The 16,678-nt window shown below is 49.4% G+C and overlaps 1 protein-coding gene across 1 annotated transcript in view; it reads left to right on the top strand.

The window, feature by feature from the left end:
- The window catches only part of UBXN2A (UBX domain protein 2A), a 35,476-nt gene that overhangs the window by 14,127 nt on the left and 4,671 nt on the right, over window positions 1-16,678 (top strand). The window contains exons 5-6 of the mRNA XM_044291992.1: window positions 1,491-1,628; window positions 5,116-5,277. Coding sequence (XP_044147927.1) covers window positions 1,491-1,628; window positions 5,116-5,277 — 300 coding nt within the window. The remainder of the gene's footprint in view (window positions 1-1,490; window positions 1,629-5,115; window positions 5,278-16,678) is intronic.

The raw sequence follows: 16,678 nt of genomic DNA, 5'->3' as shown, positions 1-16,678 counted from the left end.
ATTTAAGTAGCCCCCCCCCCAAAAAAAAATTGACTTTAGTGGGGTGACAGAAGCCCTTTAATAACAGTTAATCAGTAGGCTGTGTGTACACCAAAATGATGCCATTAACAACAAAGTCCTGTCCCGCAAAAAAACAAGCCCTCATACGGCCGCATCTACAGAAAAATTAAGTTATAGCTATTGGAATGTGACAGTTAAAAAAGGAGAAAATTTTAAATAAAATGCTTGGTCGCTAACACCCAAAATGCATACAGGGGGAAGGGGTTAAAGGGGTTCTCCAGTCTAGACTTTAACAATTGATTTAAATAACCCTGGATCATCAATACCGGATCAGCCATCCAGGAGTAGCTCTTGCACTAGGACTGTACAGCTCAGCTACTGCAGTGCTGCCCCCAATCAGCTGATCGGCAGGAATGTGGGGTGTCGGACGCCCACCGATCTGATATTGATGACCTGGGCACAGAGAACCCATTTTGTGCAGTGGTTTTTCATCTTGCAGTACACAACGTGGGCGATTAGGAAACCGTCTAAAAGGAAAAACTGACTGTTTCCCATAGTAATTCCACCACAAAGCAGCTTTCATTGTATGTCCTCATGAAATATGGAAGCCAGAAATTGGATTATAATTAAAATTTTTTCCCCAGTGGCAAAATAGTGAAGGAGACCTATGGATTATTGACAGAATATCCCCTAACCCCCGCTGGCCCAGATCAATTTCATTTTTATTTTATTTTTTTAATTCAGTTTACCATATTAATCCTGCCATTGTTTTTGTTTTTTTGTGTTCAGTATTTTAGTACTTAAAAAAAAAAATTTTATTTTTATTTTTTTTCATTGACAAATATTCTGACACCCATAAAGTTTTTTATATTTCCAGCTACATGTCTTTTACGGGGAAGTGGGATCACTTTAATTTTTAATTAAAGCCAACATTTTTTACGGACAAATTCGAAAACCACAATGGATGATAAATATTATAAGTAATCCATGTCTATAGCTCAGTATACTGATAAGAACTCATCACCAGCATTTACTATTCCCCCCCCAAAAAAAAAAAGTCACGGACGTGTTTTATTTTTTTATTTTTTTCACTGACACAGGAAAGTCACCTATTTTTACAGACTGTCTAGAAATTTCTGGCGACCCTGACACAGATGCAGTCATCACTATTGGCCATGGCATCTGACAGGTTAATCACCCACTGCGTATAGTGTGAGCTCCTGGGCTGCAGGTGTATATTTTTGTGACTCTATTGGGAAAGAATTAAAGGGGTAGATTGGTTTTACAGTAGTGTGCATAACAAAATGTTGACCAGCTCAGCTTCTTCATATTGTCTGTCCATTGAGAGAGTCCCTGTAGTGGCCGCCACATGTGCCCTAGTTGATGGCAGAGGGCATCTGGGAGACGTTACGCCAGGCAGCACTGATCGTAGGATGCTATGTCGTGTACAGTTCTGCTCTTCTATATCACTGTCTTGTATGTTCTCTCAGAGAGCTGCCTCCAGAGCTGCATAAGACATTTGCAAAGAAAGAATTGTCAGTTAACGTGGAAGACAGAAAAAGTGAAGAGTACTGGATAAGCAAGAAGCACGTGGATCCATTCTCTGGGCAGGGCCACCGGCTAGGAAGGTGAGTCCTGTACTAGGCTTTGCTTTTGCATTTACGGCGCTGGTGAGGTCATGTGTGTGATCATGTGACGTTCTCATCCAGGGTCTCTCTGCACTTTACAGACCATGGGTGTGTGTAGGCAGGTGCACCTAAAATCATGTAACCATGTCTACCGTCACATGGAGGTGGCACACGCATTGTTTTGTCCCAAAAAGTAGTCTATGTGTGCGTTTTTTTGTTAGTTTTTTTTTTTGCTCCATTCATTTAATTCCTGTTATTCCTATTCAATATATATTAATGATACCATTCCCCTTGCAAATGGGTGTGTCCTCTACACAGTCTGATGCTGTTTGATTGGATTGTCATGCTGTGTAGGGACACCCACCCCAACTCATGTCACCTAGGGTGAATCATACTACTCTAGGAAGAATAACAGAGGAATGACAAAGTGCATAATAAAACATGGGTGTCCGATCTCCTGACATTAAAGGGGTTCTGCACTTTGTTTAAACTGCTGATCTATCCTCTGGAAAGATCATCTGATCGGCGGCGGTCAGACATCCTGGACCCCTTCCGAGCAGCTGTTTGAGAAGGCCGTGGCGCTACTGGAGCACCGCTGCCTTCTTAAACAGCTGATAGGCAGGGGTCCCGGGTGTCGGACCCCCGCTGATCAGATGCTGATTCTTTCCAGAGGATAGATCTTCAGTTTAAACAAAGTGCAGAACCCCTTTAATGTCAGGAGAGCGGACACCCATGTGTTATTATGCACTTTGTCAAAATGTGTGTAAACCCTTCCTGCACCGTAAGGTAATGGCACATTAATGGCCTTGGGTAGTTAGAGCCCCTTGGGCAATATTGTGCTGCTGCAAGTAATCTAATAACAAGGACAGGTCACTCTGAAGACTTACTAAGTACAAAACTACAAATTAGCGTGGTATTGAAAAGCAGGAAGTGCTCAACCCCATATGCAGTGGTGCATCTATACGGGGGGGGGGGGGGGGGGGGCAGATCATGCACTTGTGGCCCGTTGCTAATGGCAATCCCCAGCAAAAATGCATACAATGGAGGATGCCTGCAGCGGACCACAAGTACCACAATGGACATCCTACACAGGATAGCAATTGTGTGGATGTGATAAGCAGTCAAAATGACATAACAAAAACAAAGACAGGTGCACTCTGCGGTCTTACTAACCCTCATACTGGTATAAAATTTAGAATTAGCCAACATATCCTGCTTGGAGGACATGTCTGAGCCCAAGCACCACGCCAAGGTTTCTCAAGTAGCTCGGGAACCTAACGCTAAATCTACCTGAGCCGTATGGGCAATACCAGGAGCCAGTGGGCGAATTACAGGTGCGCAAGGTCCGACTCAAAGCAATCTCCCAGTAACCTCCAGCATGTGACCATGCATACAATGGGAGGAGGCAGAGAGCTCTGAGCCCCACCCAAGACTGGCTGATATAGCCCGGGCCTCACATGTGCACCAGAATGCTGCCTGTAGATGGAAATAAAGGCACATTCAAACTAGGAGTTTCTACACCTCCAAAAATTCTAAATACAAAACTACAAATTAGCGTGGTATTAAAAAGCAGGAAGTGCTCAACCCCATATGCAGTGGTGCATCTATACTGGGGGGGCAGATCCTGCACTTGTGGCCCGTTGCTAATGGCAATCCCCAGCAAAAAATGCATACAATGGAGGATGCCTGCAGCGGACCACAAGTACCACAATGGACATCCTACACAGGATAGCAATTGTGTGGATGTGATAAGACTTACTAAGCCCTCAAACTGATGATAAAATTGAGAGATTAGCCAACATGTCCTACTAGGAGGACATGTCTGACCCCGAGCCAAGGTTTCTCAAGTAGCTCGGGTCCTAACACTCGCCTACCTGAGCCGTTTGGGCAATACCAGGGGCCAGTGGGTGTATTACAGAAGTGTGAGGTAGGTGAGTGTTAGTAAGACCGCAACGTGCACCTGTCCTTGTTATTAGATTGTTATACTGTTTATCATATCCACACAATTGCTATCTTGTGTAGGATGTCTCTTGTGGTCCTCCACTGTATGCATTTTTGCTGGGGATCGCCATTAGCAACGGGCCACAAGTGCAGGATCTGCTCCCCTGTATATATGTGCACAACTGCATATGGGTTTGAGCATTTCCTGCCTGTTTAACGCCACGCTATTTGTTAGTTTGCTGCTGCAAGTAGCAGCGCAAGGGTAGGGGCTATGCTACCGCCACTGGAGCAGAGACTGCGTAAGTGCCACTACACCACTTGCGAATGTTTAGGTGCAGAACTCTGCTTGATGAGAGAAATCGATTCTCTCATCTCCAGTTACATACCACTCAACAAACGTCACATAAATCAATAGCACAGATGAAGATAAGAAAAATTATAATATATTTTATCTGAGGAAAATGTTTTTCTCTTTCTCCCCATCTTCTTAAACTCTCAATTTCTTGTGAGACAAAAAAGACTGCGCAATCAGATTACATACTGCTCATAGAGTATGGAGGGGGAGGAGGTGCAGAGAGAAACGCACAGACTTAAACCTCATGCACATGACCGTAAGGCTTTTGTGGTCCGCAAAAAATACAGATGACGTCCGTGTGCATTCCGTATTTTGCGGAAGGGAACAGCTGGCCCCTAATAGAACAGTCCTATCCCTGTCCGTAATGCGGACAATAATAGGACATGTTCTGTTTTTTTTCGTATGACGGAATGAAAATATGTTCGTGTGCATAGAGACTGAAGGGGAGTGAGCTGCTAAAGGGATAAAAAAAAGTATCTTCTCTAAACAGTTTCTTCTATTCATGTGCTTTTTTGTTTTTGTTGAAAGCACAATGACCGTGTATTGTTTAAAAAATAAATAAAAAAATTGAATTAAATTACACATAACATTGTTTAAAAGGACTCTTCCACCAGAAAGGGATACATTTATAATCTCTGTATTCGTAGAAAACACTTTATTTTTGGCTCTTTTTTTTTTTTTCTTCTTCTCATTTTGGTAGTATTAAACCCTTGAAAATGAAATGCAGCAGTCAGCACAAATGATAGGATCTCCTATATAGATGAGTAATTCATTGTCGTTTTACTGCTGCTGTGAAGGAAAGGTGTTATCTAAAGGGCAGTCCCCATGATAACAGTTGGTATAGAATTGGGAGTATGACAGCTCTTTTGTTCTCTTGATGGACCTAGATAAAGATGCCCATTGCACTTAGCAGTGTAATGGGTGATGGTCGGACTGAGAGTTAGGCGAGACTGTTTGCCGTGCTAAAGGTCGAAACAAAGAGGAAGTTAAAAAGCCAGGACAGGAAGTAGAATACATGGAGTGACTTCAAAAAATTCTATCCAGAAAACCATCCACCCGCCTTTATAAAATACATAGAATATTGTCTGTGGTACTGAAGGGGTTAAACGTCTCATTTTATGCAGCTTGTGATGTTGCAGAGGAGTGTGGGAAGGTGAACACATACTTATGTCCTCTCATTTCTTCCTTCAGTGCAACCCCAAAAGTAATTACCAAAGCAGCAGATGGTCTGGAGAATGGAGGTGAACAGAGTCTCCCGACTGTTGAGCTGAACGCCGGGGAACCTCTGACAAATGTCAAGATCTGGCTCGCTGATGGCAAGAGGATCATTCAGAAATTTAACACTACACACAGGTAATGGCGAAATGCTCCAACAGTATTGTCCTGTCATCGTCAGTGTGTGAGTGCGGCATCCACTACCCGGGAGTGGGCATCCTGTTATCAAATGTCTGATACAGGACTTGAATAGTCTAACATTGAAAACTCCACCTTCAGCCAGCTAATGTTATGTGCAGCGTAAAAGACACGTGCTCCTCTTTGGAAACTGTCAACAAGCAGGTCAGCTGCCAGTGATGGATTTTATTCCACTTCCACTTTTGGTTTGTGCAGTATTTGCACCATTATTCTAAAATCTGCTGCGCACCCCTCGGGGTTTCAATTCAGGTTTCCTCTTCTGCAGTCTATGGCAAAATGCTTGACACAACCCACATAGGTTTTTAAACTTACTCCACTGCACATATTAAAGGGGTTGTCCAGGAGAGGTCATCATTATCAGATTGGCGGGGGTCCGACAGCCAGGACCCCCTCCGATCAGCGGCGGGGGTGTCTGATCCCCGCCAATCTGATATTGATAACCTATCCTGAGGATAAGTCATCAATAGTAAAAGCCTGGACAAACCCTTGTTGGCAGTTGTAGTTTCACAGCAGCTGGAGCGCCGAAGGTTGCTGATCCCTGCTATAGATGGACCGATCAAGAAAATTGGGGTTCCCTAAACTTCCTTCTAACAGGCGAGGCGGCCATATCTATAGTCTGGAGAAAGATTGAGGTGGCCATACGTAGAGAGAGACTGAATGGAGAGGCGGCCACGCATGTGCCTAAGGGTACTGTCGCACTAGCGTTATTCTTTTCCGGGTATTGAGTTCTGTCCTAGGGGCTCAATACCGTGGGGAAAGAAACGCTTCAGTTTTATCCTGATGCATTCTGAATAGAGAGCCATCCATTCAGGATGTCTTCAGTTCAGTCCCTCTTACAGTATTTAACCGGAGAAAATACAGCCGCATGTTGCGGTATTTCCTCCGGCCAAAATTCCGGAACATTTGCTGGAATGCCGGATCCGGCATTAATTTCTATTGAAATGTATTAATACTGGATCTGGTACTGGAAAACTGGATCCGGTTTCCCGGTCTGTGCATGCGCAGACCATTAAAAATGCAAAGAGAATAAATACCAAAACCGGTTTTTCTGGAGTGACCCGGAATTTCAATGCATTTGTCGGACTGATCCGTCTACAAATGATATCCGTTTGCATACAGATTTCTGGATCCGGCAGGCAGCTCCGGCAACGGAACTGCCTGCCGGATCCTCACAAAGTGTGAAAGTAGCCTATGGTTAGGGCTACACGGTGACTTTGCATACTGTCAAAGAATGCAGTTTAGCGCTGCCTGTATCACAGCGTGTGAAAATGAGTGGGATAGTGTTGGAAACCTGCTGCGAGTGTGAGGTTGTGGTCACGGTCACTTGCAGGTTGCAGTTCTTCCCCATTCACTTTTACTGGTTGCGATGCAGGCAGCCCTACACTGCGATCTTTGGCTGTCACGGCAAAGACGCTGTGTAGCCCCAGTCTTACTCTATTCAAGTCAGTGAGAGTTACAGAATCGGTCTGGTTACCATACGTATTGCTAAGGGCTCATGCACATGAACGTATTCACTTCAATGGCTCCGCAAAAACAACAGAAGGTACTCCGTGTGCATTCTGTTTCCGTATTTCTGTTCCACAAAAAAAGTATTCCATGACCTATTATTGTCCGCAAATCACGGTCCGAGGCCCCATTAAAGTCAATGGGCCCGCGAAAAATACGGAACGCACACAGAACACATCCGTAAGTAACCAATGTGTGAGAGAATCTAGATCGCACATCCTCATTACTATGCTTTTGATACAACACCTGTTATAATTTTAAGCAAGATAAACAATGGCTATACAGCACTTATCATAAATTTGCTATGCACTATTAGGAGGCATTGGTATACAGTTTGATCAAAGAGCATAGGCCCACTTACCACGACAAGGTCGCCTCCTTTTAAGTGCGGACCTACTCTAACTATGGCGCGGCGCAGTGCAGCGACCATCGCGTACCCACACCGCTCCAGCAGGCAGTGGGACCCAGTAGCCACACAGCACCCACTGTGCAGAAAAGCCACCAAGGCCCTGGGTCCCACTACTCCACCAGCACGGCACAAAAGCAGCGACGGCCGCCGCCCAGCACCGCATGTGAACTGGTGCAAAGAGCTCACCTGTTCACAGCCTCTCAGGAACACCAACTGAGATTTGGTAGGAATTTTAAACCCTATGCAGACTTCTGCAAATTAAAAGCACCTGAGCCGAATGGGGAGGAGTGCTTAAAATTAAAACAGTTGTTGTATCAAAAGCATAGTAATGAGGATGTGCGATTTAGATTCTCTCTCACACATTAGATACATCCGTAAGTAATCCTTATTTTGCGGATCCATACTGTAGAAATGCTATGCCCAACCCATATTGCTCATGTGTTTGGGGATTAATAAGTTACTGTTTTCGATCCGCAAAAAACGGAAACCATACGGATATGTTTTGTGGAAGAATGGAAGAGGACTTAGAGAAAAAAATATATAAGATACGGAACAACAGACCGCAAAGCAACAACGGTCATGTGCATGAGCCCTAACAATGAGGCCACAGTGAGATTTCTGCTTCAGTATGTAACGTTGGGAACAGTACCAGGTTTTTGTAAGATTTGTGTCTAATTTACCACCTTTACATGGGGGTCCTAGGAAGCTGCCGGATCCACTTCAAACTTGCATTTGTTTGAGGCTACATGCACACGACCATATTTTGTTTGTGTCCGATCCGTTTTTTTTTGCGGATAGGATGCGGACCCATTAATTTCAATGGGTCCGCAAAAAACAAGGACAGCACACCGTGTGCTGTCCGCATCAGTATGTCCGTTCCGTTGCTCCGCTAAAAAAATAGTGCATGTCCTATTTCTCGCCCATTTTCCTTGGGGGACACAGACCTTGGGTATAGCTCAGCTCCCTAGGAGGCGTGACACTAAGTAAAACTGTTAAGCCCCTCCTCCATCAGCTATACCCTCAGCCTGGAGATAGAGGCCACCAGTTTTAGCTTAGTGTCCAAGGAGGCAAGACACTCCCTGCTACTGCAGGGCTGTTTTCTCCTTGTTTTATTTTATTTTTCTAATTTTGTTATTCTATTTTTTCCTAGGGATACCAGAGACGCATTGGGCCTCTCTGCTCTCCCGGGGTGAGCTGCGCCAGTGCCAACTTATCTGCACTGCTGCCTCCCCCACAGAAGCAATAGGAGGATCTGGGCAGCAATGGCTCCCCTACATCCCGCCAGCTAGGGGGTCGCCCGCACGCAAAGCCCCTCTCCCAGCTTCCTGCCACTGCGGTGCCAGTAGCTGAAGGGGCGACCCTGCTGGAAGGAACTGAGGGTGAAGACAGGTGAGATGGCTATTCCAGCCCATATCCCGTCCCTATCGGCAAGCATGTATGTACATCTTCCCCCTCTGGGTAAGGGGGGCACCCGTGGTCGCTCATTCTGAGCGCTCCAGCAGACCCTCCCCAGCTCCCCTCCGTGTATCCTGCACCCCCACGCCGTTTTTCCCCCATTTTCAGACTACTCTTCAAGACTGCTGATCTCTTCCTCTCTCCCTCCCGCCGCCGCCCGCTCCGTTCCGAACGGGGGGCGGGCATATGCCCGACATGACCATATCGGGATCGGCGGGGCAGGGGACAATGGTGGCAGAAAGTCACCCACCTGGGAAGAATCGCCGCACTCTTGGGGCCTGTGGGCCCCTTTATTTCACGGCATCCGGCTTCTTCTTAGCCCTGCGAGTTTTTTCGGCAGCAGGGGGCGTGGCTTGCGCGCGCGTCATTTTGGGGGCGGAGTTAGGTTCTCCTTCACAGGAGACATTTCAAGCGCTGGAGGGGGCGGAGCTTGTTCCCCGCGCTTCTGCTGAATTCTTCCCGCGCTTCCTCACTCCTAGACAGGAAGCTGGGACACGTGGGGGACTCTGAGCACCTGGTGCATCGCTCGGCTTCTGTGGGCGCTATCTGCAGGCTCTCTGCTGTTTGCTGCTCCCTGCTGCTGCTGCTGCTGCAGCTGATCCTTCTCTACTCCTGACGTTCTTCTGAGGCACTGGTAGGACAGTTAACCCTCTCCTAACCCTCCTGGTCATAGCTGCTATATCCCTTGTGGTCTCTGTATTGGGGTACGACCACTTTTCAGCATGTCAGATCCCACGGGTGCCCCCAAACCCTGGTACCATGCCTGTACCGCCTGTAAGGAACTTTTTCCGCGTGGGCAATCTGAGCCGCATTGCCTTGCATGTCAGGCCCCGGTGCAGGGCCCGCTTTCCGCTGCACCCCCCAGTGCCTCTGAACCCCCTGACTGGGCTAGGTCTCTGTCTCAGGTGGTGGAAAGCCTTACACACGTAGTGTGCCGTCTCGTGGATAGACCGCCTCTCCCGCAGGCTGCCACAATCCCTGTCGCACCCGCTGGGACTACAGTTTCTGCCGCCCCCACTGGTTCCCTGCCTCCCAGCGAATCTTCCAGGGCCCGGCATATTCAGAAACGTTCAAGGGTTGAGCGCACATCTTCTCCAGATGCTTCGCTCTCTCCGCCATGCGTGCGAGCTCAGTCAAGCCTATCCTCTCTTAGGGATACGCCTTCTGAGGGAGAACTGGCGGATGTGGACATGGACTTAGAGCTTCCGTCCAAATTGGCGTCCGCGGTGGGGCATCTTATCACTAGCATCCGTGATACCTTTCACATACACGATGACCCCCCCCCCCAGCTCTGAACAGGCCGGCGTGTCCTTTCTCCGCCCCAGACAGGCCTCCAAGGTTTTTCCCATCCACGCTGATTTTTCTTCTGTGGTGTCCAAGGCTTGGACCCGGCCTAACGTCCGCTTTGTTACACCCAAAAAGCTGGACATTTGTTATCCCTTTCCAGCGGATTCTGTGACCACGTGGACGTCCCCGCCTAAGGTTGATCCTCCCGTGGCTCGCCTGTCCAAAAGCACTACTATTCCTGTACAAGACGGATCTTCCCTCCAGTCTGCTGAGGACCGTCGTACGGAATCCCTCTCCAAGGCCATATTTACTGCCTCTGGTTCGGCCCTTAGACCGGTCTTTGCCTCCGCCTGGGCTGGTAAAGCGGTCTCTGAATGGGGTTTGCAACTGGAACAGGAGTTGGGGTCGGACATCCCTCTACAGGACCTCCGTTCCTTAGCCCAACTAATTGTCCAGGCCGGAAAATTTGTCTGTGAGGCCTCTCTTGATGCGGGTGCCCTCATTGCCCGTTCCTCTGCCCTGGCAGTTTCTGTCAGGAGGGAACTCTGGCTGAAGGTTTGGGCGGCGGACGCCGCTTCCAAACGCTCTTTGGCCGGCCTACCATTCACGGGTTCCCGCTTGTTCGGAACCCGTCTGGACGAACTTATATCTGAGGCCACGGGTGGGAAGAGTACTCACCTCCCCCAGTCCAGGCCGAGGGGCGCCCCCCATGGTCGCGCTGGTTCGTCCTGTTTTCGGTCTTTTCGCAAGCCCACCGGGTCTAGACCCGCGGCCAGTTCTTCTTCCTCTGGCCCAGCCCAGGATAGACGCAAGAAGCCGTTTTTTCGGACGCAATCTACCTTGCGCAAGCCCCAGCCCACACGGGCTCCCACAGGCCAGCAGCCCTCTGCCTGAAGGTGCGCCCCCACCCACCCGGGTGGGGGGCCGCCTTCTACTGTTCAGAAACGTATGGCGGGCCCACATCTCAGACGCATGGGCGCTCGAGATTGTATCTTGCGGATACAAGATTGAATTTGCGTCCTTTCCGCCAGACCGTTTCTTCCGGTCCCGTCCTCCGCGGGATCCCGTACGAGCAGCCGCCTTCTTCGCGGCCATTCGCTCTCTAATGGACAAGGGTGTCGTCGCCCCCGTGCCTCCGACGGAAAGGTTCAGGGGGTTCTACTAGAACCTCTTTGTGGTTCCCAAGAAGGAAGGCTCAGTGCGTCCGATCTTGGACCTAAAGCGCCTGAACCGATTTCTCCGACTGCAGAGATTCCGGATGGAGTCTCTCAGGTCCGCAGTGGCCTCCCTGGAAAGAGGGGATTTCATGGCCTCGATCGACTTTCAGGATGCATATCTCCACGTTCCGGTTGCTCCATGTCATCACCGCTTCCTGCGCTTCGCGGTGGGGGACGATCACTTCCAATTCGTCGCCCTTCCCTTTGGTCTGGCGACGGCTCCTCGAGTATTCACCAAGGTCCTGGCCCCTGTCTTGGCCCTTCTGCGTTCAAGAAGTGTTTTTCTTCTCCCTTACTTGGACGACATCTTGGTCAAGGCACCCTCCTTCTCTCAGGCATCCGGCAGTGTGGAACTCACTCTGGAGACCCTGACGCGGTTCGGTTGGATCATCAACCACCCCAAGTCTTCCCTTACCCCCTCCAGACGGCTGATCTTCCTGGGGATGCTCCTGGATACGGAGTTGGCGGAGGTCCGCCTCCCGTCGGACAAGCGTCTGGCCCTTTTGCGGGTCGGTTCGCAGTCTCCTCCGTCATCACCGCCCTTCCCTCAGATCCAGCATGCGGTTGTTGGGGAAGATGGTTGCCTGTTTCGAAGCGGTGTCGTTCGCACAATTCCGATCCCGCACCTTTCAGAGGGCAGTTCTGTCGGCCTGGGACAAATCACCGAGGAGTCTGGACAGGATCTTTCTTCTGCCTCCCCTGGCTCGGGCTTCCCTCAGCTGGTGGTTGCATATCCCTCTACGGGGGAGGTCCTTCCTCCCACTATACTGGCTGGTGATTACCACCGATGCCAGCTTACGGGGGTGGGGGGGGGGGGGGGGGTTTCCCTCCCCGGTCCGTCCAGGGCGTTTGGTCTCTATCGGAGTCCAGACTTCCAATCAATATTCTGGAACTGAGGGCGATTCTTCTGTCTCTCAGACACTGGACCCATCTACTGGGGGGCCACCCTGTTCGGATCCAATCGGACAATGCCACGGCTGTGGCATACATAAACCATCAGGGAGGCACTCGCAGCGATGCAAGAGGTGACCCTCATTCTCCTCTGGGTGGAGACGCACGTGCCGGCCTTATCCGCGATTTACATCCCGGGGGTGGACAACTGGGCGGCGGATTTCCTCAGCCGGTCCACCATCGACCCGGGAGAATGGTCCCTGCACCCAGAGGTGTTCGAAGCCCTTTGTCTTCGCTAGGGTCGCCCCGACGTGGACCTCATGGCTTCCAAATTCAACCACAAGGTCCCCCGATACCTGGCCAGGGCACGGGACCCGAAGGCGTACGGCGCCGACGCGCTCGTCCTTCCGTGGCGCGAATTCTCCCTTCTGTACGTCTTTCCTCCTTTCCCCCTCCTGCCACGGGTTCTTTGGAGGATCGCGGCAGAGGGCGTTCCCGCGATTCTAATCGCCCCGGATTGGCCCCGCCGGTCTTGGTACGCCGTCCTAATGTTGCTGTTGGCAGACGCACCGTGGCCACTGCCCTCCAGGGAAGACCTTCTCTCTCAGGGACCGATCTTCCACGAGCATTTAGGCTCGCTACGTTTGACGGCGTGGCTGTTGAGACCACCGTCTTAACGCGACGGGGTTTCTCCACGGACGTAGTCTGCACCATGATCCGTGCTCGTAAGCCCATATCCTCTAGGATCTACTATCGGGTTTGGAGGTCCTATCTGGGGGTCTGTGAGTCCCGGAGCATCCCACCTCTCCGGTTTTCTCTTCCCACGATCCTGTCCTTCCTCCAGTCGGGTCTGGATCTGGGGCTGAGCCTCAGTTCTCTGAAGGGGCAGATTTCGGCGCTGTCTATTCTTCTCCAGCGTCCCCTGGCCCCTCTAGGGCCAATTAAGACCTTCTTACAAGGGGTGGCTCACTCTGTTCCGCCGTACCGCCCTCCAGTTCCATCCTGGGACCTGAATGTGGTGCTCTCGGCGCTCCAATCAGCCCCCTTCGATCCTTTACGGGAGGTCTCCCTTCGCCTTCTGTCCTGCAAGGTCATCTTTCTTGTGGCCATCACGTCTCTCCGACGGGTGTCGGAGTTAGCGGCTCTTTCTTGCTCCGAACCTTTCCTGATCTTCCACCAGGATAAGGTTGTGCTTCGGCCTGTCCCGTCCTTCCTGCCAAAGGTGGTCTCCGCCTTTCATATCAATGAGGACATCGTCCTTCCGTCGCTCTGTCCCTCTCCTTCCCACCCCAGAGAACGGGAACTGCACCGTCTGGATGTGGTGAGGGCGTTGAAGATTTACCTGGAGGTCACCGGATCCTTTCGGCGCACGGACTCCCTGTTTGTGGTTCCGGAGGGTTCGCAAGGGTTTGGCAGTCTCCAAGGTGGCTATTGCCCGTTTCATTAAACTGGCGGTGTCTGAGGCTTATCGAGTTAAGGGCAGAGCTCCGCCTTTCGGCGTCACTGCTCATTCCACCAGAGCAGTCGGAGCTTCCTGGGCGCAGAGGCATCGGGCCTCGGCTGAACAGTTGTGCAAAGCAGCCACTTGGTCCTCTCTGCACACTTTCACCAGGTTCTATAGAGTGCATACGCATGCATCAGCGGATGCTGCTTTGGGCCGCTTGGTTTTGCAGGCAGCGGTTTTCTGATGCTCCGGTGGTGTTCCGCCTTGGGTTGTGGTCCCTCCCTTCTTGGACTGCTCTTGAACGTCCCAAGGTCTGTGTCCCCCCAAGGAAAATGGGCGAGAAAAGGAGATTTTTGTATAACTTACCAGTTAAATCTCTTTCTCGCTCTTCCTTGGGGGACACAGCACCCACCCTTCTGTGTTTTGGTTGTAGGGTTATGGTCTGGCGCCCGGTTGGGTTGCTGGCTGTTGTTTCCATTGTTGGTTGTTATCCTTTCACTACTTGGACACGCAACTGGTGGCCTCTATCTCCAGGCTGAGGGTATAGCTGATGGAGGAGGGGCTTAACAGTTTTACTTAGTGTCACGCCTCCTAGGGAGCTGAGCTATACCCAAGGTCTGTGTCCCCCAAGGAAGAGCGAGAAAGAGATTTAACTGGTAAGTTATACAAAAATCTCCTTTTTTCTAGTTTGCGGACAAGGATGGGCATTATTACAATAGATCCGCAAAAAAAACGGATCCGCAAAAAAAAACGGATTCTATACGTAACATCTGTTTTTTTTTGCGGACTGCAAAACACATACGGTCGTGTGCATGTAGCCTAAGGGGCAGGCCGCTGGCGGTTAATAAGCCCATCAGACCCCCAGCCTATTCATTTCGGGGCAGGGTTATACGCTGTGGTAAATGAAGGCCTAATGAGTATAAGGGTACGTTCACACGACTGGTTTTATAAATTCGCCCCCAAAATCGGTGTGGAAGCTGTACTGATTTGTGGGTTTTCAAGGTGCCCTTTTGACACCTTTTTTTTTTGAGGGTTTATAAACATCAATGCTAAATTGCATTTTCTGTTTGGCGCAGATAAGGACCAAAAAGTGTTTTGACACTTCACATTCATGTCAACGGGAGATTGCGAGCAGATTCTACACCACGATAGGGCATGCTGATTTTTTTTTTTTTTTTTTTTCAGGTGCGATTCATAGCAAGTGCTGCTTCCCATTGAAATGAATAGAATAGAAGCCTGCTTGAAATGTTTTTTTTTTTGCCGTTGATTATGATGTGGAAAACCCGCCAACATCGGCACCAAAAAATCTGTATGAATGGACCCTGAAGGATCCATCAGCAGCTTTCCAGAAATGTTGAGGAGACTTACCTGCTTGGCTTTGAAGAGTTGTTTGTACATTATGATGAATTCCGGTATTCGTCAGGATAGACACTACAGTATCCTGTTTGCACCTTTTGGGCCATATTCAACTCAAATATGAAGAAGAAACGTATTAAACGTGGGGTAAAGAGAGAAAACCAAATAAACATGCACGTGTTCTAGGTGCAGCAGTACCAGATGTGCCCAGCAGGTGGCCTCAGTAGCTGCTTCTTTTACTAGAATCCATTATATGTAAACTATTCTAGGGCAGGGGGGTGTACACAGATCTCATAGAGCTCCAGAGCCAACCTAGTATGGCCCTCGACCCCCACCTGCTTTCCAAGTACACCTGAAGTGTCAAACCGGCAACGCAGAACACAAAGTAAGACTCCTCCAACTATGTCGGAAAAAGTGCAACAGGTGCTTCTGAACAGCATATTTACCGCTTGTATCATCGGGGGACACAGAAGACCATGGGTATAGCTGTTGCCACTAGGAGGCGACACTAAGCTCCTCCTCTCAGCTATACCCCTCCTGCTGACACTGAGATAATCGGTCCTTAGGAGGCAGACATGTTTTCTTGCAGGTCTCCCAATGATTTTTCTCTTTTCTTTTTTCCGATCAGACTACAGGCAGCCTCCACCCGTTCCATGCCTCCTCTGTTCGGGGGGGAAGATGCCCCTGACATTCCCGCTCCCAGCCGGAAGTTCTTCTGGTGCGCCCCACCTGTATGCGAGGCCCCATCTCTGCGGCCTTCTCCCAGGGTGTTTGGGGGGGCGGAGACTGTACTGAGTGCGAAACTTCGCACCCATATCTTCAGCCCACTGAGCTTAACCCCCTCAGTGCTTCTGTGGCTGGGGGAAAAATAATTACCTGTCACTCTTATAAGGGTTGATGGGATTGGGGCTGCATGTAATTCCCACAGCTATTATTAGTATTAGTATTATTAGTAGTAGTATTAGTATTATTAGTAGTAGTATTAGTATTATTAGTAGTAGTATTAGTATTATTAGTAGTAGTATTAGTATTATTAGTAGTAGTATTAGTATTATTAGTAGTATTATTAGTATTAGTATTATCCCTTGGAGCTCCGCTCCTATTTTGGGCTTAGTTTCCATCGCCCTATAGCAGTGTGTGACTAGCTTGTTATCGTAGTGCCCCACGTTTAGCCTTACGGTGTCCTCTCTACAGCGGAGCCAGTGGCGCAGTGGATAGGCGGTGTGCTCGCCCTACCGCTAGCTACTTACGACTACCATACTGTACAGCCTGTAGCATTACCCTCCTTCCATAGATGGAGTAATTGAACTACCACGGTATACTGTACAGCCTGTGGCATTACCCTCCTTCCATAGACTGAGTACTTGCACTACCTCTGGATACTGTTCGACCTGTAGCATTACCCTCCTTCTTAGGGGGAGTATTTGGACTACCACTGGATCCTATTCATTCTGTACCATTGCTCTTTTTTTCATAGGCAGGGTATTTGCACATGGGACCCTATACATCCAGTAGCAAGGCCTCTTTCCATAGGCGGAGTATTTGCTTCACCGCTGGATACTGTACAGCCTGTGACATTACTCATTTTATAGACCGAGTACTACCAATACCACTGGATACAGTACGTCCTGTACCATTTCCCTCCTTCCATAGGTGGAGTATTGGCACTACCACTGGATCATATATTCCCGGTAGCATTGCCTTCCTTCCGTAGTGGGTGTATTTACACTGGGTACTGTACTTTCTGTGACATTATCCTCATTCCATGGAGTAATT

This window comes from Bufo gargarizans, chromosome 4 (genome assembly GCF_014858855.1).
Source record: "Bufo gargarizans isolate SCDJY-AF-19 chromosome 4, ASM1485885v1, whole genome shotgun sequence".
NCBI lineage: Eukaryota > Metazoa > Chordata > Amphibia > Anura > Bufonidae > Bufo > Bufo gargarizans.
The sequence above is the reverse complement of the archived record's forward strand: the minus strand, read 5'-3'. Positions and strand labels throughout refer to the sequence as shown.